We start from the raw sequence: 24,525 nt of genomic DNA on the forward strand, positions 1-24,525 counted from the left end.
CAAACTTGGCAGGGGAGGGAAGAGAAGCTGGAGTGGGGAAGGGGCCCGCAGGCATTTCACAGCAGTAACAGAATAAATCTAATTTATAGACATAGCAAAATGCAGCTAAAGCGGGAGTTGAAATAAATGCAAAGCACGCTGAGGTCTCAAGTTATCGGCACTGTAACATTTCTCCTGACTATCTCTGTTTTCCTGCCCGGGTTTGTCTTTGTAGCTTCCTCCCAGACAACTGGACCTTTGCTCTGAAGTGAAAATGAAAGCTGGGGGAAAAAAAAAATACCAGGAAATGAATTCTTCAGATCTCCTTTGTGATGCATCAGCCCCATCTGCCAGCTCCCTGTGACAGGGAACGGAGCATGGCTGGGTGGCAGGTGGAGAGACAGGCTTTAAAAAAAGGGAAATAAAGTAAAATAAAAGGCACAACTATCCCTGCAGCTGGGAAGTGAGACTGGGCTGCTGGGGGGGGCTCTGCCAAGGCACAGAGCTCCAGGTGAGACTGGGAAGACAGGGCTGGAAGAGCCTTCGCTCATGGAGGTGTGAGGACAGGGAGATTTGTCTTCCCATTCCCTGGCTTGTCAAGGTAATGGGAACAAGCGGGTGGGAGATGTTCAGAGGCAGCTTGAACTAATTAGGAGAGAGTGTAGAGGAGAGACAGTCTGATGGAGGGGGGAAAGGCGGGGGGAAGAAAACGCTGTGTACCGGTGAGCACCGCCCTGAGGTAGAGATGATGAAAGGTACCAAAGCAAAGAGTGATGGAGCAGCCAGCCTGGGGCTGGATGGAGCCTCTCCAGTTTTGGGGCTGCCAGAGGGGGCTGGGTGTTCCAGGAGAGCTCACAGAAACATGGGGTGCCCCAGTCAGCAGCAGTGGGTTTTCTGAACTCTGCTGCAGCCCTTTCCTGGCATCAGAGTGAACCTGTCTCCAAAGCAGCATCTCATTTCCAGCAGACCTCAGGGCTGTGGTTGTGTTTTCCCAGCCTTGTCAGTCACCTCTCCTTCAAGACTTGCTCCTGGAGCTGGCAATATGATTCTGAAGGGAGCATCATTGCCTCCTCTGGCCAGATCGCCTCTCCCTTTGCAAGAAGTGGCAGCTTTTTGAGCCTAATTTAGCAGTCTTTAATCTGAGTTATTCCAAACCACACTTGCCACTTCCTTCATGCATTCCCGCAGGATGATGGGCTGATTTCACAGAACGAAAAGCCTTAAGCAAATCTTGTCACACAAGAAAATTGATTTTTCAAAACTGACTTTTACAAGATTACTGGTGGTTTTTTTCCCCTCATCTTTCTTCTATATCGTTCCCTTCCAGTCTCACGAGGTGGCTTCAGATCTAAGGAAATTAGAGATGCTGTGACTAAATTGAAAATGTAAAAATGGGGAGAAAGAGGGGGAAAAAAGACAGCCAGCACCTCCTCTGCTGCTGCCTCTGAAGGATACGGTGGTGTGTGCTTGTGGAGGAGCAGAGCTTCTCCTTGACCTCTCCCACTGCCACAACACCAATACCACGTCACAACAGAGTCTGACCAAGGAATATGCCAACACCTCACAGGCAACATCCCCTGATGGGCATTCCTTGGTGATCCCAAGCTAGATCACAGGGATTTTTCGTTCTCTCCCTCAATCTGTACACATTATTTTATCTTTTGGAATTAAAAAAACAGTTTCCCCCTGCCGCTCGGTTCAGAGACATCTCAATGTGTTTTGTTAAAAAAAAGAAGACAGAGGAAGAGTTGCCTTGAAGTTGTTTCAGACAGCTTAAAATATGCTAAGCTTTTGTGTTTCTGCCACATAAATAATGAATCCTCTTACAGCTTCTGAGTCAGGAAAGACGTTGATTTAAGAGGCCTTCAGCTCTGTTTGAGGCTTTTCTGCCAGAAGGGGAAAAATGTGACCGGGGATGAGCAGGGCATGAAGGATGAAGCAGAGTGTGCAAGGAGAATGTGGGATAGGGACAGAGGTGGCACCCACCACAGTCCTGTAGGAGCTGTTCTAAGGGATTTCACTCCTTGATTCCCCCTTTGCTCTCTATTGCAGATTTTGGGTGCTAGAGGTGTGTTTAAATGGAGGACAAATCTGTGAGTATCTACATCTGTCACTGTCTCTGCCCCAGTAAAACAGTGGGGATTTGGTGACTGCAGCAGCACCAGTTGTTCACTTGACTCATTCCCCAGGTGCCACCTTTGGAGACCTCTCTGCCAAAAGAATGGTCGGGAGAGCTGCAAAATGTAGGCCAGCAGGCATGGCAGGAGAATGGGAAAATCCAGGGGGTGCTGGTGTCCCACAACAAACCCAGTGGGTCCCACCTGCCTCCAGGACCACATGTCCAGTTCCCATGACTGGACACTGGCAACCAGAGGGCTCATCCTGCCATTTATCAGCAGCTGGAATGTGGATCCAGTGCTGAGCTGGAGCTGGGAAGTCAGGCTGGGTTCATCAGGAAACAGCAAATCAAGAAGCAAGGGACAAGCAGAGAGAGAGTTTGGGGAGCTTTTCCTCCCCAAACCTGGGTGACAGGGCTGAGGACATGCTGTGCACCCTGAGCATCCTCTCCACCTGGCATGGAGTTATCTTGGCATAACTGTTTGGGGTACACAGCACCCACCCTTGCACACCCCATCCCAGAGAGACCCCAAAGATATTCTGGTCTCATCCAGCATGAGACTGGGGAGTAATCCTGTTCACATCAGGTCTCAGATACCCTGGGCTTTCTGTTCCACTCCAGAGGCTGCTGGTAAATATTAAAAGAGAAAAGGCAGGATGTTGTCTCTGGATTAGAAGGTTGTTTATAAAGCATCAACCAGCATTATTGCTCAGCTCCTCTTAGTTACTGAAGTGAGTAGTGAAGAACTTCTTGGTTGTTACGTTTGGAGATGTCTTTTTTTTAAAATGCCATTTCATGCTGTTTTATACAGGAGTGAGCAGATAATCCCAGAGCTCTTTGGGTCAGTCTGTTGTACCAGGACACAGCCACATCAGGTTGTTTCCCCGTGACATGGCTGAGAAGGGAGGATTTGTGCCAGGGTGTCAAGGGCATTCCAGAGGCTTGGGAGAGAAGAAGGACTTGACCACAATTTTGGGCATGGATGGATGACTGGATGGATGGATGGATGGATGAACTGATGGATGGCTGAGGGAGCTGGGGTTGTTTCAGCTGGTGAAAAGGAGGCTCAGGAGAGACGTTATTGCTCTCTACAGCTGCCTGAATGGAGGTTGTAGTGAGGTGGGGGTTGGTTTCTCGTCTCAAGTAACAAGTAGTAGAATAAGAACAAACAGCCTCACGTTGTACCAGCAGAGGTTTATATTGGATGTTAGGAACAATTTCTTCCCCAAAAAGGCTGAACAGCCCTGGCACAGTCTGCCCAGGGCAGTGGTGGAGTCCCCATCCCTGGAGGGATTTTGAAGGTGTGTGGCTGTAGCACTTGGGGACATGGGTTACAGTGGTGGCCTTGGCAATGCCAGCTAACACCTGGACTCGATGATCTTGGAGGTCTTTTCCAAACTGAGCAATTCTGTGATTCCATGGATCAATTTGACACTGAAAAGATGAACAGATCTTTTGGTGAACTCATAACTTTACTCCACTCCCCTGTGAGCTGCCTGTGTGTTTGCATTACCGCAAGGGAACGCACTTTGGATATTTATTATTCCTCCTCGTGACTTGCCAGATCCTCAAGCTGCTCACACTCCAGCCAGCAGAAGTCCAAGTTCCTTACATAGAAATTCCTGCCCTTGGCATCTTCTGTGAGGAGATTCCACAAAATGAGGGCTCAGCCCATCTCACCCAGGGTGACTCTGTTGATAATCCTAAAGTGAACCTGATATCCTGTTGATAATCCTAATGTGAACCATCTGATCTAAGCACAGTTGAGCCCTGAATAATTAACTGTTCTGGCAGGGCAGGCCAGGGAACCTGCCAGAGAAGGAGCTGTGCCTCACACCAAGCTGAGGACATGCCAGGAGTCAGACAGAGCACACGGAACAAGCCTGAGTCATGGGATGGGAACAGTGGCTGCCATGGGGAAGGAGGGCTTTAGGGACACTGCTGGGGCTGGAAAGTCAGACAGAACTGCTCAGGTTGGTGGGCACCGTTTTTGGTGGCCCAGAGCATTGCCTGGGCTGTTTGACATGTCCAAGGTTGGCCACTGTCCTTGAAGAGTTAATATAAACTTGGCCCGAGGTCTGTCTCCTCTTGCTATGACAGCAGATCCTCTCATGCTACAGACATCAAACCACAAAGCCCTTGAAAATATCCCAAACTCAGGACCAGGTCCAAGCCTCAGAGGAACTTTAGGAGCCAACCAAGAAAAAGAAAATCCTTGAAGAAGACCCAGACACCCAGCAGCTCTCTGTTGTGCAGAAAGGCACGAGCCATTGCTGCCTGCTGTGCCAGTCATTTCTGCCCTGAAATGTGTGGATCTGGCAGCTCCAGTGATCTGGAACACGAGGTCCCAGCCCAGCATCAAGATCCCCAAGCAGCAGCTCTGCTGATGAAGACCTGTGAGTTTCTGTCCCCATTCACCATTGCCTTTTTCCTGTCAGTCTCAAAGGCATTGTACATTGAGGTGTAAAGTTGCAAAGGCCTCAAGCACGGGTGGAAAATAGGAACTGGGACAGAGGCAAAGGCAAGTTTGAGCAGCTTCACAGCACTAAGATTCACTTTGCACTGAGGAGGAGGATAAACACAGCAGAGAATTAGCTCTTCAACATGCCAGCATCCATAAATCTGGCTAAAGACATTCTGCTACGGAGGTGGAGTGGGGTAGGAAGACCCCAGAAAGGACTAATCCTGTTAAACGATTTGAGAAAACACAAACCACGTGATGAAATTGGATTACCCAAAATAATAGTTAAGCTATTAGTCATGTCTATTGTGTGGTGGGGTAAGTCAAGATGATGTAGGCAGGAAAAATGAAATGCAGAATCACTGTCAAAGGGGTAAAAAACTCCCCAGGGAGAGGTGACATCTCCAAGCTCATCCAGGACTGGGGGGTGACTCACATCCCCAGTATTTCCCCAGGATAAGCAGTTTTGGCAGCTGGCTGTCATAGTCTGAATGGTTTTAAACTTTCTCCACATACATTAAAATGAGGAATTTAATGTTCATAATTTAACTTGGGGAGAAAAATTACAATTTTCATATGATTCTATGATTCTGAGGCCAAAGATTCTTAAATCTAAAGTCCCCTCCTTAGAGGGGAAATGAGTTATTGTGAAAGAGGGTGAATTTGTGAAAGGGGAGGGGCAGAAAAACATCCATAGTGACAAGAGAAGTGCCAAACACGGATTAATGGGGACAGGTTTGGTGCCCAGCCCCATCATGTGATGGGGTGGAGGAGGAGGGGGGATTTTAAACAGCGGGGTTAAAACAGCACAACATCTAAAGTGTCTGCTTTTTGTTTTGATCTGTCACAAAAGCAGCTTGATTTTCAGAAGGAATCACCCAGTCCATGAAGTTGGATGCTCTCCCTTTGAAACAGTAACAGCTTTTCCAGCAGGGCCTCTCTGGTTTCCTTCAGGACCAGGGTCCTTCACAGCCCCTGGTGCAGGGAAGGAGCCAGGGGGACACGGTGGGATGAGCTTTGGCCAACCCCTCCCTGCCACTAAATCCAGTGTCCGTGACCCTGCTGGCTCTGCTCCACTCTGCACCTGCTGGGCTGCAGGTGCACTGGGCAGGTTTTATTCCCCATCCCCTGGCCGAGCCCAGCCCGTGGGCTCTCCGTGTCTCTGGAGCTCTGTGCAGCGCCAGCTGCGGTGCCGGGTCCATTGATTATCTGCACGGCTCATCAGCCCTCTCCAGCTATTCCCCACGCTTGATCAGTCAAGTCATTGACAAGTTAACAGCTTTGTTTACTTCTCCCTCTCGCTTCTGCAGCCAGTTTGTTCCGATCCCTGTGCGAAGAGAAAGATTGTTTTGATTGGTTTCTCTCCAAAAATGAACCATGGTGGGTGCGCGGAGTGGTGGCATGGCTTTAATTCTGTCATCTGGGAGAGAGAAACCTTCTCACCCCACTTCTTTCAGGTTTCTGTGCGTTGGGCAGCACAGACCTGACCCCAGGGTGTCCCTGATAATCTCTCCTCCACTACCCCAATGCCCTTCTCAGAGCTGAACTCTCAATGAACATCTTCAAGGGTGATTTGGGGCCCCTCATGGATTTTTCCCACCCACGGGACCTGCTGATGGTGAGGAGGAGATGCAAAACCCAGGCACTGCCCTTGAAGCCTGCAGCTGATGAGCAATCAGGCTCATCCCAGCCTCCTGGCTTGACAGGAGTGGGAGCACTGGAGCCGAGATGAGATGGCGAATCAAGCCAAAATTTTCCACTGCAATGAGGTGTTATTATTATCATCAAAATCCCAGAGTGTTTAAAAACAATCCAACCCCAGTAGCGGCAACTGGTGCATCGTGGTGAGCACAATCAGACACCAAACAGGTCCTTGTCAGGGGTAGAAGTCTGAAATTTGGGAAAAGGTTGCAATCTTTCTCCTTGTTTATTTGTTTAAAATAAAAAAAGGGAAAAAAATAGGCAGGAGGAGATAAGCAAAGTTGGAATCTCTGCATCTGAGCATTTCCACCATTAGAACTCAAGGCTGGCTTCACGATGAAGCCAAGATCCCTAAATTGGGATAGAGAGGTTTGGGAAGAGGTCATCACCACGGCAGCTGTGTGTGCATGGAGGTTTGTCAGGATGGGAGCTGGAGGCTTGGAAGCCTTTCCTTGAGTACAGGGTATACAATACACAAGGAAATCCCTTTCCATGTGCTTTCTTCCCCTGTAGTCAGCACAGGGGAGGCCACATCTCAAATCCTGTGGCCAGTTTTGGGCCACTCACTACAAAAAAAAAAAAGACATTGAGGTGCTGGAGCACATCCAGAGAAGGGAATGGAGTTGGGAAGGGGCTGGAGCACCAGGAGAGGCTGGGGGAGCTGGAAAGGGGCTCAGCCTGGAGCAAAGGAGGCTCAGGGGGCCCTTCTGGCTCTGCACAACTCCCTGCCAGGAGGGGACAGCCGGGGGGTCGGGCTCTGCTGCCAGGGAACAGGGACAGGACAAGAGGAAATGGCCTCAAGTTGCCCTAGGTCAGGTTTAGGTTGGATATTAGGAAAAATTTTTTCATGGAAAGGTTGTCAGGCCTTGGTACAGGCTGCCCAGGGCAGTGGTGGTGTCACCATCCCTGAAGGTGTTAAAAAACTCCTGTGGTCATGGTGCTTAGGGACAAGGTGTAACCTTGGCACTGCTGGGTTAGCAGTTGGAGTGATGATCTCAGAGTCCTTTCCAACCTGAACAATTCCCTGGCTCCGTGATTCCACACCCCAGTCCCCGTGATCAAGGGCCAGCCAAGCCTCAGCCAGAATTCCCAAGGCTCTTTCCTCCTGAGCTCGAGGAAAGCCAGGCTGGAAGGGGCAGCCGTGCAATTGAGATGGTGGAGAGCGCAGCCAGGGCTGATAAATGAACCCACAGCAGAGGGGGAGGCGGAGGAGCCGCGGAGGAACCGCGCAAGGCCCACACGTCTTCATTAGGGAGGGAGCAGGAGGGAGAGGAGGAATAACCCCATACATCAGCATTATGAAAATTTACCCATAATAAAGAAATAATTTGTGCGATGCATCACGCCGGAGCCGTGCGGGGGGTACCGTGACACCGCTCGGGCTGGGAACCTCACTCCATCGTTTCTCACAAGGCTGTCACTAGCAGGAGCCATCCATTGTCCCTGTCCCCTCTGGACCTCCAAAGGATGCCAGAATGTCATCATCAAAACACCATCTCCTCCCCTTGGAGGACACCAAGGGGCCTCAGGGCATTTGGGGTGGTGCTCACGGCATCCCGCTGGGGACTTCTCTCCTTTGAGGGTGAGAGGAGGGGACTGTCACATCACACACTAGGAACTGAAGGTACTGCTGGCAATAAAGCCACAAAACCCATTCTCTGAGCAATTTGTAGCAATTAATAGCCATTCCCAGGAATGAAATGTTAATTAATTCTTTCCCTGAGCCATGCATTTATTTAAGGTATTTGTGGGTGTTCTTGGTACTTTTATTAAGCAATTAAAATGCGTCCAAGAAAATATTTATCCATTTTAAGTAATTCTTAGTAAACACGATTTATATGGCAAGCAACCACTTTATTTTGCATTGTTAATTAAAACTGATGACACACTCCACTTCCCCGGGTTATTCGCCACCAGAGCAGCCACGCTGCCAGGAGTGCTCGTTCAGAGCTGCTGGGAGCTCCAAAATCCTCCCTGGAACCTGCAGGGTGGATTTGTGCAGTGCTTGATGGAGCATTTCAGAGTCCAGAGAGCTCCAGCAGCCCCATGTTAACCCCCAGGGGTTCCTGTGCTGCTGGAAGGAGCCGTGGTCTGATGAAGACCTTTCTAAAGAAGATTTTGTAGAGTTCTCCAGCTTTCCCAGGGCTGGGAAGTCACTGGTTTGCTCCCACATGGGTGTTGAAGGATTACAAGTCCTTGTAGGGCAGACAGGGAGGTGTTCATTCAGGTGAGCGTGAGCATGGATGAAGCCAAAACATAGCCCCAGCATTGTTTAGGAGCTGACAAATCCCAAACTGTCCTCTCTTATTTGCTTGTATGTACTCTTAGCTGGGAAGCAATCAATGGAGTCAGAAAAATGCTATTTCCCTGAAGAATGTCTCCTTAGAAAAGTTTCTCCCTCCCTCTTCAGTGTTAAAAGGACCCACTGCAGGTATTCTATTTTTTGTTCATTCTTTAATCACCAGCTTTTCAGTGCTGACTGTAAAAACCCCTTTGAAACTTGGATCAAAATATCTCTTTCCTGGTTGAAATTTGTTTTCTTCCATCACCCGAGCAAATTCAATTTGCAGAAGATACTGAATTGGGAGGCACCTGGTACTGCCTCCAGAGAGGCCAGAGGGAAACAAAAAGCACATTAGAAATATGGCAAAGGAAAGAACAGAATGAAACTCAGCCCACAGGGGAAGAAATGCCCATCTGGGGACACAGACTGAGCTGGTGCTTGGTGAGGAGAAAGGAAGATGAGAAAATGTGAACATCTCTGCCCTGGAGCCAGGCTGGGAGAGTTGGGGGTGCTCACCTGGAGAGGAGAAGCTCCAGGGAGAGCTCAGAGCCCCTGCCAGGGCCTGAAGGGGCTCCAGGAGAGCTGGAGAGGGACTGGGGACAGGGGATGGAGGGACAGGACACAGGGAATGGCTCCCAGTGCCAGAGGGCAGGGTTGGATGGGATCTTGGGAAGGAATTGTTCCCTGTCAGGGTGGGCAGGCCCTGGCACAGGGTGCCCAGAGCAGCTGGGGCTGCCCCTGGATCCCTGGAAGTGCCCAAGGTGAGGTTGGACAGGGCTTGGAGCAGCCTGGGACAGTGGAAAGTGCCACTCCCAATGGGACAAGATGAGCTTTAAGGTCGCTTCCAGCCCAAACCCTTCTGGGATTATGGCTCTGTGATCTGCACTGGTCATAGGACGTGGAATGGTGGGAGCAGGGGTGAGTTCAGAGCTGCTGCCTGTCAGTGCTAGAGCGCAGGAAATGACCCCACTGTCACCCTGTGGGGACAACCCAGGGCACTGGGTCCCACAGCAACCCCTCTGCCTGTGCTACCCCCCAGCCTGGAGAGCCCAAGGGAGTCCCAGAAACAGGTCCTGTGGGCAGGATCCCCCCAGACAGACCCTCACCCCTCTCCTGGCTCAGAGGAGCCCCCCTGCCCCTGCAGCCCCTGCACTGGAGTCTGGCCAAGGGTGAAATCAGTGCAGTGACAGGCAAGCTAGTGGCCAAGTCAAACGGGGAGAGATGAAAGCAGGTACAGTTACACAGCCTGGAAAAGACCCTGGGTGGTGCATTTGCAATCTATAAATACCTTCAAGGGAACAACATAAATGAAAGAGCCCCTGGTCTCCTGCAGGACGGGAGTGCTGGCTGGGAGCCAGGCTTGCTGCAGTACGGACATGGAGACAGGAGGAAGAAATCACAGAGAGCCACAGCAGTGGAGGTGGTGGATGGGGCTGCAGGAGCATCCTCCCATCTTCTCTGCTCCATTTTATCCAAGTTCTGTTTATAAATAACAACTGAATGGTTAATAGGTGAGCAAGGCACATGATGGGCTTGTTAAAACCCTCAGTAAGTTGCCTTCTGGCTGTCCACGAGCCCATCATGGGAAGCTTTCAAGAGGGTTATCAGCTTCCATTATTAAAAACCAATTTGACATTATAAAAGATCTATACTGCTCATTCAGCCACATTGATTTAGCCATGTTAAGCCTTGGAAAACTGGAGAGAGAACCTTGATCTCTGCTGAAGCACGAAAAATTGGTGTTTGTGACACATCTCCACACTCAGGAAATCCAGTTTTGCAGCAGCGATGGGTTTTGAACAAATCCATAAAGCACCTTGCCACGGTTGTTGGGGGTGTTTTCCCAAGCAGCTGCGATGTCAAACAGCTCTTGGAAACCTTGTTCTCTGTTTTGCAACATCCAGAAGGATCCCAGCTGAAGTCAGCCCAGCTCAAACCCACCTCCAGACACTTCTCCATCTGGTTCCAATTCCCTGTGCTCTCTGGGAATGTTGGGAGGATGAGCTGCAGGCAGGTGCAAGGACATGACCCAGTCACTTTTATCCTCATCTTGAAGCCTCCTTCTTGTCCTTTGCATAGCAGGGAGGGTAGACTTGTCCAAAATAACTCAGGAAGTGCCTGGCACAAGAGAAGTTCTGGATTGTCCCAAAGGTTTGGTGCCACAGCCTGTCCCACCGACTGCTGAAAAAAAATGGTTTCATGTGCCTGATGCCTCCCTTGAGCACCTGAGGAGCAGAACGAGACCCTCCAGAGGCTGGAAAACTGCTCATGGCTGGGAATAGCTACAGGGACAACATTGTAAAAGGAGCTTAATGGAGCAGAAATATTCCTGACAAAGAGCAAGGGGCATTTCCCCATTCACCAGCTGGACCTTCCTTTCTTCCTTCCTTCCTTCCTTCCTTCCTTCCTTCCTTCCTTCCTTCCTTCCTTCCTTCCTTCCTTCCTTCCTTCCTTCCTTCCTTCCTTCCTTCCTTCCTTCCTTCCTTCCTTCCTTCCTTCCTTCCTTCCTTCCTTCCTTCCTTCCTTCCTTCCGCCACTTCCTTCCTTCCGCCACTTCCGCCACTTCCTTCCTTCCGCCACTTCCTTCCTTCCGCCACTTCCTTCCTTCCTTCCTTCCTTCCTTCCTTCCTTCCTTCCTTCCTTCCTTCCTTCCTTCCTTCCTTCCTTCCTTCCTTCCTTCCTTCCGCCACTTCCTTCCTTCCTTCCGCCACTTCCTTCCTTCCTTCCGCCACTTCCTTCCTTCCTTCCGCCACTTCCTTCCTTCCTTCCTTCCTTCCGCCACTTCCTTCCTTCCTTCCTTCCTTCCGCCACTTCCTTCCTTCCTTCCTTCCTTCCTTCCTTCCTTCCTTCCTTCCTTCCTTCCTTCCTTCCTTCCTTCCTTCCTTCCTTCCTTCCTTCCTTCCTTCCTTCCTTCCTTCCTTCCTTCCTTCCTTCCTTCCTTCCTTCCTTCCTCCCTTCCTCCTTCCCTCCTTCCTTCCTTCCTTCCTTCCTTCCTTCCTTCCTTCCTTCCTTCCTTCCTTCCTTCCTTCCTTCCTTCCTCCCTTCCTCCCTTCCTCCCTCCCTCCCTCCCTCCCATACAAATTCAGACCTTTTGGAGCAGCAAACCAAGCAGGAGATGTCAGGAGCTCATCTCCATCCCACAGGCTGTGCCAGTCTTTGGGCACGAGGTTCCAGACGTGTGGCAGATGTCCCTGTCCCTCCCCTGGCCCATCCCCAGGGATGCAGCCCTGGCTGATGTCTCCCACAGCGGGCACAGCGCTCCCGTGGCTGGGAGGCAGAAGGGCAGGCGGATCCAGGGGGAGGCAGGGAAGCAGGATGCTGAGCTCAGCATTGCAGCCTAACCCCGAACAAGCCGCTTGGCTTGGGCTGCAATTCCCTCCGGGAGGGGAAAGGCGTCACCAAAGCATCACTGACCACTCAGACCTTGGGAGCAGCACCTGGAAGGCTCCGCTTGTGCGGCTCTTCCCATACGGAACCTCCCTCATTAACACCAGCGCAGCCCTAGGAATAAAACCGGCATCTCCTGATTAATTATTGGAGGGGGAGGCGAGGGAGGAGGGAGGCAGGGGAGGGAAGCTGCGGTGGCCAGTCAGCATCTGTTAGAAGTGTGAAGATAAATGGAAGGCTAGGGCAGGTCAGGGCATCCCAAGCACTTCCATCCAGCCGGGAACACCTCTCAGAGCGCTGTGCCATCACTGGCAGGAGGCACGGAGGTTCTCAGTGCCAGGTGCTCGGGGAATTGGCTCTGGCAGCGTTCAGGGTATTCTCCATCCTGCCATGGAGCAGCATTCCGCTCTGTCTCCAGCCCCGCTGAGACACGTCAGTGCCTATGGACCTTCAGCAGGAGCTCCCTGCGACTCCAGTTGTCCTTGGCTGCCTTTGGGGCAGCACTGAAGCAATGGGGAACCACGGCAGAGTGACAGGAACAAGCAGAAAGAAGCAGGAGAGTGCTGGGAGGAGCAGGAGCAGATGCTGCCTGCCTTGAAAGGGGACAGCTTTCCCCAAACCCCGCAGGGTCCCCGCGTGGGGAGCAGCCTCCGCCGCTCCTTCCTCTCTCCAGAGCCCAGCTCCCAGTGCCTACATCCTCCCCAACGCATCCAGCACAACCACAGGGGCAGCCCCGAAACAACAAGGCAGAGACTCCTCAGGGAAACCCTCTTCCCTCCAATTTACCTGTCAGTTGTTTCGGGAGGATTATTATGTGGTTTTTTTCCCCAGGCTTTTTTTTTTCCCTTCCCTGGAGAGTGGCTGGAGTTTCACACTGCCTGACAGCATCTCCTGCCTCTCCCACCCGTTCCCGAGTGGCAGGTTGCCAGATGGTGCCCCATTAGGTCACATTTGCTCATTGTTTGGCAAACAGGGCTTAATTCAAGTGCTGAGTTGACAGCTTGTTCTCCAAGACAATTTGCAAGTTGCAGTGTTGCAAATGCCAGCTTGGCTTTTCGGGAAATGTTATTTCAGCTGCCTTAAAGGGATAAAGTTCTCATTGACTGGGGAAAAAAATAAAAATAAAAAAGAAGAAAAGTGTCCAAGTGAGGGGCAGCAGAAAGTGTTTTATGGTTTTGCCAAACCAACACAGATGTGGAAGAACCGGCAGTGTTGTTGACAAGCGTTCAGGAAGGGACTGTCATTCCCCATCAAGTAGAGACCCTCCATGTCCCATTCCTCCCATCACTAAGGTCCTTCACAATCCTAAAGAATGAGGTGTATTCCCAGTGAAACAGGGTATAGAATTTAGGTTTCTATTGGAAAGGTTTCTGTGGTACATATACACATCTCTCTGATGGCTCCTCTCCGAAACCTGTGGCTGTAGTCCCTAAATCCCTGAGGAAGGGGACGATGCTGAGGACAAATTCATGTCCCTTCTGAAGTCAGGGACATTCTGGGCATGCTGCCCCCAGCACTGTGACAGCTACATGTGGAGATGGCAAGAGACACAAAACAGCACCACAACGATGCTCTGTTTCCTTCCACAGGTGGGCCAAAAAAGGCCAGGTTATAAAGGAAGCCTCCGGTGACTTCTACGAAACCATCGTGGACCACACGTTCTTCTTTGAGCCCGTCTCCTGCGAGGTCACCAATGCCCTGGGCAGCACAAACATCAGCAGGACCGTGGATGTTTACTGTGAGTAACCTGTTGGCTTGAGCCCGGCTTCCAGGCTCAGCAGAGCTGCTGAAAAGCAGCGGGAAGCAGGCACAGCTCAGTCTGACTTGCCCACGGTGGCAGGACTTGCTGGGCTCTCCTCTCACGCTTCGTAAATGCTCCTGTGGTTGGACCTGTGATTTCCTTGTGAGCTCGTGGGGTGATCACTGGGGAGCTGGTCCCTCTGGAGCTGCAGCAGGCACTTGCCTGAGGCTTTTCTCTATTTGGGGCCCATCAAGATGTACCACTGCTCCCTCTGAGCTGTTTGGTTTGAGGGTTTCTGGCTGGCAGAGCCCGTCACTGGCAGTAACTCCAGTTTCCTCTGCACAGTTGGGCCCAGGATGGCGACAGAACCTCAGTCCCTCCTGGTTGACCTGGGCTCAGACGCCGTGTTCAACTGTGCCTGGACTGGGAACCCCTCTCTCACCATCGTCTGGATGAAGCGAGGCTCAGGCGTGGTAAGAACCGCTGTGGGGCAGGGGGCACGTCCAGGGTGCTGTGGGATGCTTCCCATGGAGCCCACGTGGTCTGGGAGCTCCTGGCTGGATGAATGCTGGCTCCTCCAAATGCAAAGGGGTCCTGAGAGTGGGGGAATTTATTTCCATGATGGTGGACAGAAGGGTTGAACCAGAGCATCACTTAACATCTCACTGATGGGGAACAGTTCTGCAATTCACCTGCATGTGGTTCCTTCTGGGATGGTCCTATGTGGGATGGTCCTTCCTGGGATAGACCTTCATGGGATGGTCTTTCTTGGGATGGTCCTTTCTGCCCCCCAGGCCTGGGATCTCACATCCCTGTATGTTCACCCCAGCACTCCCTGCTGTCGACTGGAGCCTGCCCCAGGGCAGAGCTTGGATCTGTCCCAGCAGATTTCTCCACATCTCTTATGTACTGAAAATCGTAAGGAGCTTTGCCAATCGTAAATGTGGCTCAGTCAGCCTTGGGAGGCAGGAGATGCTCTGATCCCTCTTTACAGACAGGAGGGCTGAGCAAAGCCACAGGAAAAAACTAAAGAAAAAGCTGAGATGTAAAACTCATTCAGAAGCACACACAGGTCTGGGTTTGAAAAGCCCAACCTGCTTCACCTGGGCAGATCTGTGGATGAGGAAACACTGCTGTTCCAGGTCAATGCTGGAATTGGAGAGCTGGGCCCCCATGGAGGGGCTGAGTCCTCTCCTCCTCTGGGGACATTGAGGCATTAACTGCTGGGGTGTTTTTTCCAAAAATAATGGCCTTGGTGAAGGCCATCTCCTGGGAAGAAATTATAGCCTTGGGAGAGCTGATGGTTTGAATCAGCAAAGGAATCCCAGTGGGTCAATAATTCCTGGGTGGTTTCCCATCCCACAGCTGCCACGGCTGTTTCTCTGGGTTATCACACACAGACAGTTGTTCCACCATCTCAAGGTGGCTGTAGGAGCTGGGAAAAAGGGCTGCCTCACCCTCCTGCTCCAGCCCCAGCCCCCCATCAGGGCTTGCCTTTGTTATCCAGCAGTGCCCAGGCACAGCCACCTTCTCCCTTTTTATCTGCCTCTCCCCAGCTGAGTTCCATCACGCTGGAACTTCTTGGAGCACAATGAAGGGGATGATTCTGCCCTTCCACTACTTCCTCATGAGACCCCATCTGCAGTGCTGTGCCCAGCTCTGAGCCCCCAACTTCAGAAGGACCTGGAGCTGCTGGAGCAAGTCCAGAGGAGGCCACAGAGCTGCTCCAGGGCTGGAGCCCCTCTGCTCTGGAGCCAGGCTGGGAGAGCTGGGGGTGCTCACCTGGAGAGGAGAAGGCTCCAGGGAGAGCTCAGAGCCCCTGCCAGGGCCTAAAGGGGCTCCAGGAGAGATGGAGAGGGACTGGGGACAAGAGTCTGAAGTGACAGGACAAGGGGAAAGGCTTCCCACTACCAGAGGGCAGGGTTAGATGAGATATTAGGGAGAAATTCTTCTCTGTGCGGCCCTGGCACAGGGTGCCCAGAGCAGCTGTGGCTGCCCCATCCCTGGAAGTGCCCAAGACCAGGTTGCATGGGCCTTGGAGCAACCTGGGATAGGGGAAGGTGTCCCTGCCCATGGCAGAGGATTAGAATGAGACATGTTTGAGGTGTTCGAGGTCCCTTCCAAGCCAAACAGTTCCATGATTGTGTGATCTCAGGACAGAGACCCTCCAGCTGGTAAAACCCAGCAGAGATGGTTATGCTGGTCACCAGAGCTACCTCCATCTGCCCAGAGGGATTCTGGCAGAGGATGGTGCTTTGTAAAGCCATCAGCACCCAGCCATCCCACTGGGACCTGGGATCACAGCTGCTTCTTCCCCAGCCCCTCTGTTCTCAGAGCCTGTTGAAGTCCCTCAAGATCGCCTTCTTTTCTCCTTTTTTCACAAAAAAGAAGCAAGTCAGAGACCAAAGAGAGGTTGAGGCCAAGTAAACACAGGTGTTTTTATGGCTAACTCTGCAATCAGTGCTAACACAGTGGGTTTAAAGGGACCTGACCCTCTGTGCCTCTGCCTTGTCCCAGGTTAGGGCTGAGACCCCCACCTTGCTGCAGAGAGACCCAGCTCCACATCCAACCACTGCATCAGCCCTGATTCCCAGAGCTGTGGGAGCAGCAACCAGCAGAGCCAGAGGCTCACCCAGCAGTGTGTGCTGAGGAGGAGGAGAGATGATGTGCTATGACCTGAGGAGCCCTGGGGGAGAAAACCAAGGGCAACTGGAGGAGTTCGCTCCCAGTCACCGCTCCAGAATCCACTCTCTGTTTGAGATCTGCCATGGTTTTTTTCAAACCCAGCAGTGCCAAGATGCTGCAGACAGCCTCAGCCAGATCCCTCAGCTTCTGTGCTTTTCCAGGTTTAATAAAGCTGCTCTTGCACAGCAGGGCAGGGGAGCAACAGAGCTGAGACACCGTCAGCCAGTCCATAGCAGGGGGCTGACCAAAGCCAGCTGAGATTTCCCTGGCTATCCAGACCTGTTCCAAGGTGTCTGCCACATCCACCATCACTTCTGGGCTTAAAATCCCCGAGTCAATCCCAGCAGCCTCCCCTGTGCCTGTGAATGTGGAGGTGCAAGTGTAGAGTGTAATTCCCTCTGAGGTTTTTCTGCCTGTGTCACTGCAGCCACCAAAATTTTTCTCTTATATCTTGAACTTCTTGCAAAACTGGAGTTTGTAAAAATTCATGAATAGGAACAGGATTTCTAATTCCACCCCAAAAAAACTGTGGTGTTTCTTTATTCTTTGGTCAACAGCAGTAAGCTGTTTCCATGCAATGCCAGACTTTGGGCTCATCCACTTGGCTTTCCCAAGGATGCTCAGGAGCTGGTGGCACAGCTCCTGTAACTCAGGTAATTTGTTTTGTCTGTAACTTCTCATGGCCCACCTGAAAGCTTCCCTCCTCTCTTTCAGGTCCTGAGCAATGAGAACAAGCTGATTCTGAAGTCAGTCCGCCAGGAGGACGCCGGGAAATACGTGTGCCGAGCCGTGGTGCCACGGGTGGGCGCGGGGGAGCGGGAGGTGACGCTCACCGTCAACGGTACCTCCTGCTTCCCTTCCACCATTCCCTCCTGCTTCCCTTCCACCATTCCCTCCTGCTTCCCTTCCACCATTCCCTCCTGCTTCCCTTCCACCATTCCCTCCTGCTTCCCTTCCACCATTCCCTCCTGCTTCCCTTCCACCATTCCCTCCTGCTTCCCTTCCACCATTCCCCTCCTGCCTTGATCCTGTTGCTCTGACAGCTCTTGTTCCCAAATTATCACCTCAGACACTTCCTTTTGGAGCAAACCCCACCCCCAGTTGGATCAGGGATCCAGGCAATTGGAGTAAAGTGGATTTTGCATTATTTTGCCTGGAAATGCACAAGTTAAAGCAAAAAAAAAAATCAACATTTGCTCAGTCCCACACAGTTCCTTATTATCAACAGGGGTTTGTTGAGTAGTTGGGAGCTGGCAGCTTTAAATCTTTCATAGATTAATCTTGCAAAATCCTCGCAAGGTCAGAGAGTGCTGTTGTCTCTATTGTACACCTGGAGAGCTGGGAATTGAGTCTGGATCCAAGACCAGGAGCCTAATCACTCTCTCCAGTCCATATGAGGATACCTGTGGGGATATTGTGAACATTCCTGCCAGGATTCCTGTCAGGATTCCTCCATGGCTGCTCAGGGCTCATCCAGCACTGTGTCAGGATGTGCCCTGGGCTCACACCCAGAGCTCTGGAGTTTAATGATGCCCTGGCCAGGACCTCGCAGCAGCTGGTAACAAATTTCAGCGTAAATACGGCAGGGAAAGAGGCAGGCAGGCTGCAAATGGTGTAAGCAGAGGATGAATTTTGCATTGTCTCTCACCTGCATGACAAACTGGCAGGTTTCACTCCCCACTCACTGTCACAAGAGAAGAAAATAAGCAGGAGGCAGCTCAGGCAAGCATTGATTTCAAACACAGATAATGCAGACGGTGGATGCCCCGGTTCCCTGGAAACATTCAAGGACAGGCTGGACAGGGCCCTGAGCAACCTGATCTAGCTGAAAGTGTCCCTGTCATGGCAAGGGGGTAGGACTGGATGACTTTTAAAGGTCACTTCCCACCCAAACTCTTCCACATTTCTATAATCCTAGAAAAGGAAGCCAAGGGCAACGCAGCAGGGACTGAAAACCAACCATTCCCCTGTCTTGGGCTCAGATCCTCGGCGCCTTCAGTCTCCTTCCCCAGCAGCTGCTGGGTTTTAATTACAATTAAATGAGCTCATGGAAAACAAAGCAACAAATTAGCACAAAGAACATGCTCCTTCCCTGACACCTACCAGGCACAGGGATGCCCTGAGAGCAGAGCAGAGCTCCCCACAGGATTGGGCATTTGCAGCACTGACTAGAAAACTTTCTCTCCAGCAACTTTTTTTTTCCCCCAGCTTATGCCTGGGGAAACTGCTGGGGAGCAAATGAAATCCATGCATGGGGTTCACTGCTCAGCCCTGAGCATCTCCCAGGAGCTGACTGCCTGCACATCCTGTCCCACGATGCTGCCAGGGGCTCGGTGCACCCGAAGGTGACAGCGTTGGGACATGTCACTGCAGGTGGTGGACCAAGGGACAATCCCACACCTCCAGGCCAGGATGGTCTCCTGGCCCTCCAAGTGAGGAGAACTGAGCCCCTGAGCAGCTCAACATCCACCAGGAACTGGGATTGGAAGCCTGTCCTGAAGTGGGAGCAGCGTTCCAGCTCCAGACCATGGCGCAGTGTGTCTAATCCAACTAATGAATTCTGTTCTGATGTAATTCAAGGGGGAAGTTGAATGCCTCATATTTGGAAGTGATTTTAAATTCAGAGGGTGATACAATTGTCTTGGTATTACCAAATGCCTCCCTTTGCCACAAAAAAAATCAGGCATTGGGAAGTTGTTTCTGGGCTGGCTGCACTGCCCCTGATCTGGGCACGTGGACTTTTGGGGGCTGATCCATCCCTCTGAGCACACAGATCCCAGCTGAGGGATCACCTGATCCACTCTGAGCCTGTGATCCCACCAGCCCATCCACTCCCAAAATCGTCCAAAATCATGATGTTGGGGTGGGAGAGCATCCTCCTGCCCTTCCCACCCAGACCCAGCAGACAGGGCTGTGGTTGCAGAGCAGCCCAATCCCGTGCCAGAGCCAAGGCCACCAGCCTGCAAGGAAGCAGATAGGATTGAGAGTCTGGTGAGTGGGAAGGAGGATTATGCAAAGCAGCAGCATTTGGCAGGGCCAGAGCAGCAGAGGCTCGAGGGAAGGGAGGAACCTGGTGCCATCATAAATCAGCAGCAGCTGGATTTACAGCCAAAGCCTCTCGATGCTCTTGACTGCACCCAGCCTGGTTGCAGCTCCCACCCCAGCAGAAGCCCCCCAAGGTCACCTTCACATGCAGATCACCAGCAGCAGTCCCATCTGTCACTGCACCATCCCTGCCTGGCAGGGGCTGCTGAGCAGGAACCACCACCCCATCCACCTTGTTCAAGAGAAGTTTGTTGGAAGGGCTGGACAACTCCAGGTGACTAATTCAGGATGTAATTTGCCTGGGATTCACCCCAACAAGGAAGTCAGGCATGCTGGAGAGCTGGGAGCAGGGCAGGGGCTGACCTGCCACCCTGCTTGGTCAGGAGCACACCGTGGTGTCAGGAAGGGCTCCAGGCCAGGCTGGAACAACCTGCTCTGGTGGGAGGTGTCTCTACCCATGGTAGGGGATCTGGAATGAGATGGGTTTTAAATTCTTTTCCAACCCAGATCATTCTGTGATGTTCCTTTGCAATACCAGGAAGAACCAGCCAGCCCAGGACTTCTGCAGGAAGCAAGGAGTTAAAAAAAACTCTCCTGCCAAATAATTTTGAGTGCTTCGGAGAAAGGTTCAGATGGACTCGAGCAGACTGGAGAAGCCAAGGCCATCCTATCCTTTCATTCCTGAAGGCTTCCACCTCAGACTTCTCTTTTGTGTGAGCCGCCAGGACCACACAAATAAATTGGCACTGAGGTGCTAAAAATAACCTCCACCAATAGCTCCATCATTTATATCCATAGCAACATTGCTTAGAGCCTTTTCCCTGCCTGTGGGCTGTCTCACACTCGGTGCTGAATGCCAAGCTGGAGATTGGCAGCTTTCATAAGGAGCCAGAGCCTGGTGGAGAATCAAACTCCAGCCCTGAATGTGAAGAGGCTGCACCTTCATGCTATTATTTCTGGGCATGTTCATCTCACAAATAGTCTTTAGTCATCCACTATTATCATGATGATAAGCCTTCGACTCGGAGCTCCTGAAGCAATAATAAAAGCCAAAGCCATTGGCATTTGTGCCATTTAAAATCCACTCGCCCTGGGGAAAATGATCCTTTTAATGATTATTAAGCCATTTTTCTCTAGCGTCACCCAGTCTTGGAGCACTTCCAGAATTTATAAGTAACACACAACCATCAAAATGGAAAGGAGATGGTTCTTTTTATTACTGTTTAGGCCTGGCCTGCAGATCCCATCACTGCTCTTGCCTCTGCTGGCTTTGGAATCACCAGGTGAGCAGGAGCATCAGTGACCACGGGAGGCTCCTCAGGCAAAGCAAGGAGTCGCCTCCACTGAGACCCTTCGGAAAGCCGGGCTTTCAGCGATGGATAAATGAGAACTCACACCTTGGGATCGTGCCTAGAACAACATCCTGAGCATTTAGAGAGGAAAACACAACAAAGTGTCTTTTTTTTTTTTTCACCTTCTTCCATCAAAAAGGGCAGAACAGTTTCCAGTACCGTGCTGCTATGCCCATTACAGCAAAACAAGTCCTGACCTTCACGCCCAGCTCCTGCTATTCCTGATGTTGATGGCGGCTCCCTTCCAGTAGTAATTTCCTGAGCTGCCAGAACTGTGGTCACTGGTCAGTGAATTGTGCTTCAATGAGCTTGTTTTCCATCCATCTCCCCTTGGAACAGTGTAAGGAAGCAGGGACAGGGCTGTGCCTCAGTGGGGAGTGTGCAAGTTTGGTTCAGGAAGGGGTTATGGGACAGCTCCAAAAGGCAGCTGTATGTAAGAATGCCCGAGATTTAGCACTTTGGTATATTTTTGTGCATCCTTGAAATTTATAAATGTGTGATTTGGATGAGAATCAGGGCGGAATACCCAGGCAAATCTTTCTTCACACTTTACCCCAAATCCCTGAGACTTTTTTTTTGAAGGAACACATCAGGTGCAGGGCAGGGAGGTGGGGAAAATGGGGAAAAATCCACGAGGCTGTATTAGATAAACCCAGTGACGTACTCCAAACCAGGCATGACAACCCCAAGGGAATACCCAAAGTTCCAGAGCTGGAGCAGGGGGAGCTCTGACAGCCCCTGCCACTGCTCTCTCCCTGCCCTGCAGCCCAGTTGTTGCTGTTTTCTTTTCTCCCAGCAGCAAGCCACTCATAGAAATGCAAATCTGCTTTAATTAAGGAGGTTAATAAACAGTAATTAGGATCCCAGCTCTTGTGCTGCTCCCCTGGGGACCAGGGCTCTTAGAAGAGTGAGGGACACACCGATCTCACCAGGCCCTGCTCTCCTCTCCCACCTCTTTTCTCCCAATCACAGGATGTTCACCAAGGTAGGACAAGGACATTTCCCATTCAGCTGGCGTTTGGCTCAGGAAGAGCCTGTCCTACCCTTTCTCCTAGGCTCCTTTCATGATCCACATGGCACAGGAGAGCCCAGCTGATGGGTGTCAAGATTTTCCAGCAGAAACTTCTCCACCACATCTTCCTTAATGCCCTGGAGAGCAGTTAGTCTAATGGTTGTGTAATGAATCTGGGAAGGCACAGAAGAGGAACACCAGGTGGGAAGGGATCTTGCTTTGCTTCTGCAGCAAGCAGCCCCTCTCAGAGGCCAGGCTCACCAAGGACATGGGGGCAGGATCATTACACCAGGGATGGGGGTACAGAGATGGGGGACCCTGCTGCTTTGAGGGGGCTTTGCCAAAACCCAGCAGAGCCCAAAGCCTCCACTCAGTGTTCTCCATCACAAGAGGTGATGGGGCTGTTTCTCCATCCCTGCCCTTCAGAGATGGACCCCAATCCATCCAGGGCTCCCCTAGCACTCCCCATCCCCACCAGTCCCACGGGGTGCCAGCAGCCTCTCCTGTCTCCACAGGGCCCCCCATTATCTCCAGCACCCAGACCCAGCACGCCCTGCACGGCCAGAAGGGGCAGATCAAGTGTTTCATCCGCAGCACTCCGCCGCCAGACCGAATTGTGAGTATCACCCTGGGGCACGGCGGGTGCCTGGAACACCTCAGGGTGCCCCGGGCTCACCCCCCTCTCGCTTGGCAGGCCTGGTCCTGGAAGGAGAACGTGCTGGAATCCGGGACCTCCGGGCGCTACACGGTGGAGACGGTGAGCACGGATGAGGGGGTCATCTCCACACTGACCATCAGCAACATTGTGAGGGCTGATTTCCAAACCATCTACAACTGCACCGCCTGGAACAGCTTCGGCTCCGACACGGAGATCATCCGGCTCAAGGAGCAAGGTGGGCACTGCTGGGGAGCTGCTGGGGGCTGCTGGGCAGCAGGAATTAGCACCTGGCTGGGCTGTGAGAGTGGGGAGGTGCTGTGAGAGGCAGGAGGTGCTCAGGAGAGCTCTTGGGATGCCAAAGAGGAAATTAGGAAGGATGGTGACAAGGCTCCAGCTGTGCTAGCTGTAGGATTGCATCCTTAGGGCACATGATCTCGGTAAAGGGGCAGGAGCAGGGACAAGCCCTGTAAAGCCTGTGCCTGATAAGGTATTCCTGATTTTACCTGGCCTGCTAAAGCTGGAGGGCACGGGCTGATCCTGCCTCCTTTACTCCCTATCCCACAGTACAAGGTGATGTCACTGCCCCAGGCTGGAGGATCATTTATAGCCTTGGAGAAACAGGAGTGGCTGCTCCCGGCAGGCCCCACTGCTCTGTGGTGACAGGAGTGACGGGAGGAAGGTGTTTGGGCTGGTGGCAACTCTCCATCCTGGCCACCAGAATGTCCCACAGGGCTGGGCCCACGCTCCCAGCAATTCCTAGGGGATGGCCAGGGAAATTCCACTTCGGGGCTCTCCACAGCAGGGGAGGGAGATGGCTTGTGTGAGGAATGCTTAGCTCCTGGAGGAACTCCAGTTCTCCTCTATTTTATTAAATGCCAGGGCAGGCAGGTGGATTGTTCTCATTAAGCCGTGATTTATAGGCAAGGCTGGCGTCCAGATTAAATCAGAGCTAAATGAACCCCTTAAAATTAGCCTTGGGCTTCTTCCAATGCAAACAGAGCCAGTGGTTTTTCCAGGTCGTCTGCCAGTCAGCGGGAGCGCTCAGCGGCGAGCCTGGGTCCCAGCGGAGGGTGGCTGGGCAGCCGAGCCAGCTCCAAGCTCAGATCCAGGAGTCCCTGCTAGGCCAGCCAGGGGACAGCCCTGCCCAGGCCAGGGGACACCACAGGGTTACAGAGGGGACAGCCCTGCCCAGGCCAGGGGACACCACAGGTGGCAGAGGGGACAGCCCTGCCCAGGCCAGGGGACACCACAGGGTTACAGAGGGGACAGCCCTGCCCAGGCCAGGGGACACCACAGGTGGCAGAGGCCATCCCCTTCATGGGGCCAGCCCTGGAGCAGAGCAGAGCAGAGGGCTGAGCGCTCAGCAAGGCTGTGGTGGGCACGTGGGCTGTGCAAGGCTGTGGACACTTGCTTTATTTTCAAACAGGTACGGAAATGAAATCAGGAGCTGGTATTCAAGCAGGTATGGAAATCATGAGCTGCCGGTGAATGTGAATTGTCCCCAGCCATTACCACACCTGAGGGCTGCTTCCCATAGGGCAGGAAGGGACTTAGGGAAGCTGCAGGGCAGTGACTGGGGCAGGACTGGGAAGCTGGAGTGGTCCAGTGCCCCCCGTGCCACTGAAGCACTCTGGAAAGCAGCACTTTCTTTGCCCCAGCTCCCTAGTCACCAGGAGGGGAATGCTGTTACTCAGCCATGTTTAAAGTGTTGCAGAAGTCCCATAGAGTGCTACTTTGGGACAAAAACAAAGAGGGAAAGGTACATGTTTCCAGGGTCATTTACAGACATCAGCTTGGTTCAGCATAGTGGGAGAGTGCTGGCCAGCATCAATTGGCACCAGAGCAGGTTTGGATGGATCTTGGGGTAGGTCTGCAGGATGTGCTGCCCTTGTGGTTCCTCATCCTGTGCCCCAGAGCAGGATTCCTGGGGGAGCCAGCAATCTGCCCCATCCCCATTTACCATCCCCAACATTCTGTCACTGCCCTTTTGCAATTACCTTTACCCCAGCTCAGGAGAGTCCTGCACATTTTCCCCACTCCATTCCCTGCATGGTTCTTCATCATCTTCATCCCTATCATCACCTGCTTCTCTCTGAGCTCA

At 52.2% G+C, this 24,525-nt stretch overlaps 1 protein-coding gene across 2 annotated transcripts in view; it reads left to right on the top strand.

The window, feature by feature from the left end:
• Positions 1–24,525, top strand: part of KIRREL3 (kirre like nephrin family adhesion molecule 3) — a 350,972-nt gene that overhangs the window by 312,692 nt on the left and 13,755 nt on the right. The window contains exons 8-13 of one of the 2 annotated variants that reach the window (XM_088066785.1): positions 13,521–13,669; positions 14,018–14,145; positions 17,072–17,198; positions 22,282–22,382; positions 22,461–22,659; positions 23,851–23,886. In XM_088066785.1, the coding sequence (XP_087922911.1) occupies positions 13,521–13,669; positions 14,018–14,145; positions 17,072–17,198; positions 22,282–22,382; positions 22,461–22,659; positions 23,851–23,886 (740 nt within the window). The remainder of the gene's footprint in view (positions 1–13,520; positions 13,670–14,017; positions 14,146–17,071; positions 17,199–22,281; positions 22,383–22,460; positions 22,660–23,850; positions 23,887–24,525) is intronic. The other variant, XM_088066786.1, reaches the window with a different exon arrangement.

Source organism: Pseudopodoces humilis, chromosome 25 (assembly GCF_049639895.1).
Source record: "Pseudopodoces humilis isolate 2021_Gansu_Grassland_sample_001 chromosome 25, ASM4963989v1, whole genome shotgun sequence".
Lineage (NCBI taxonomy): Eukaryota > Metazoa > Chordata > Aves > Passeriformes > Paridae > Pseudopodoces > Pseudopodoces humilis.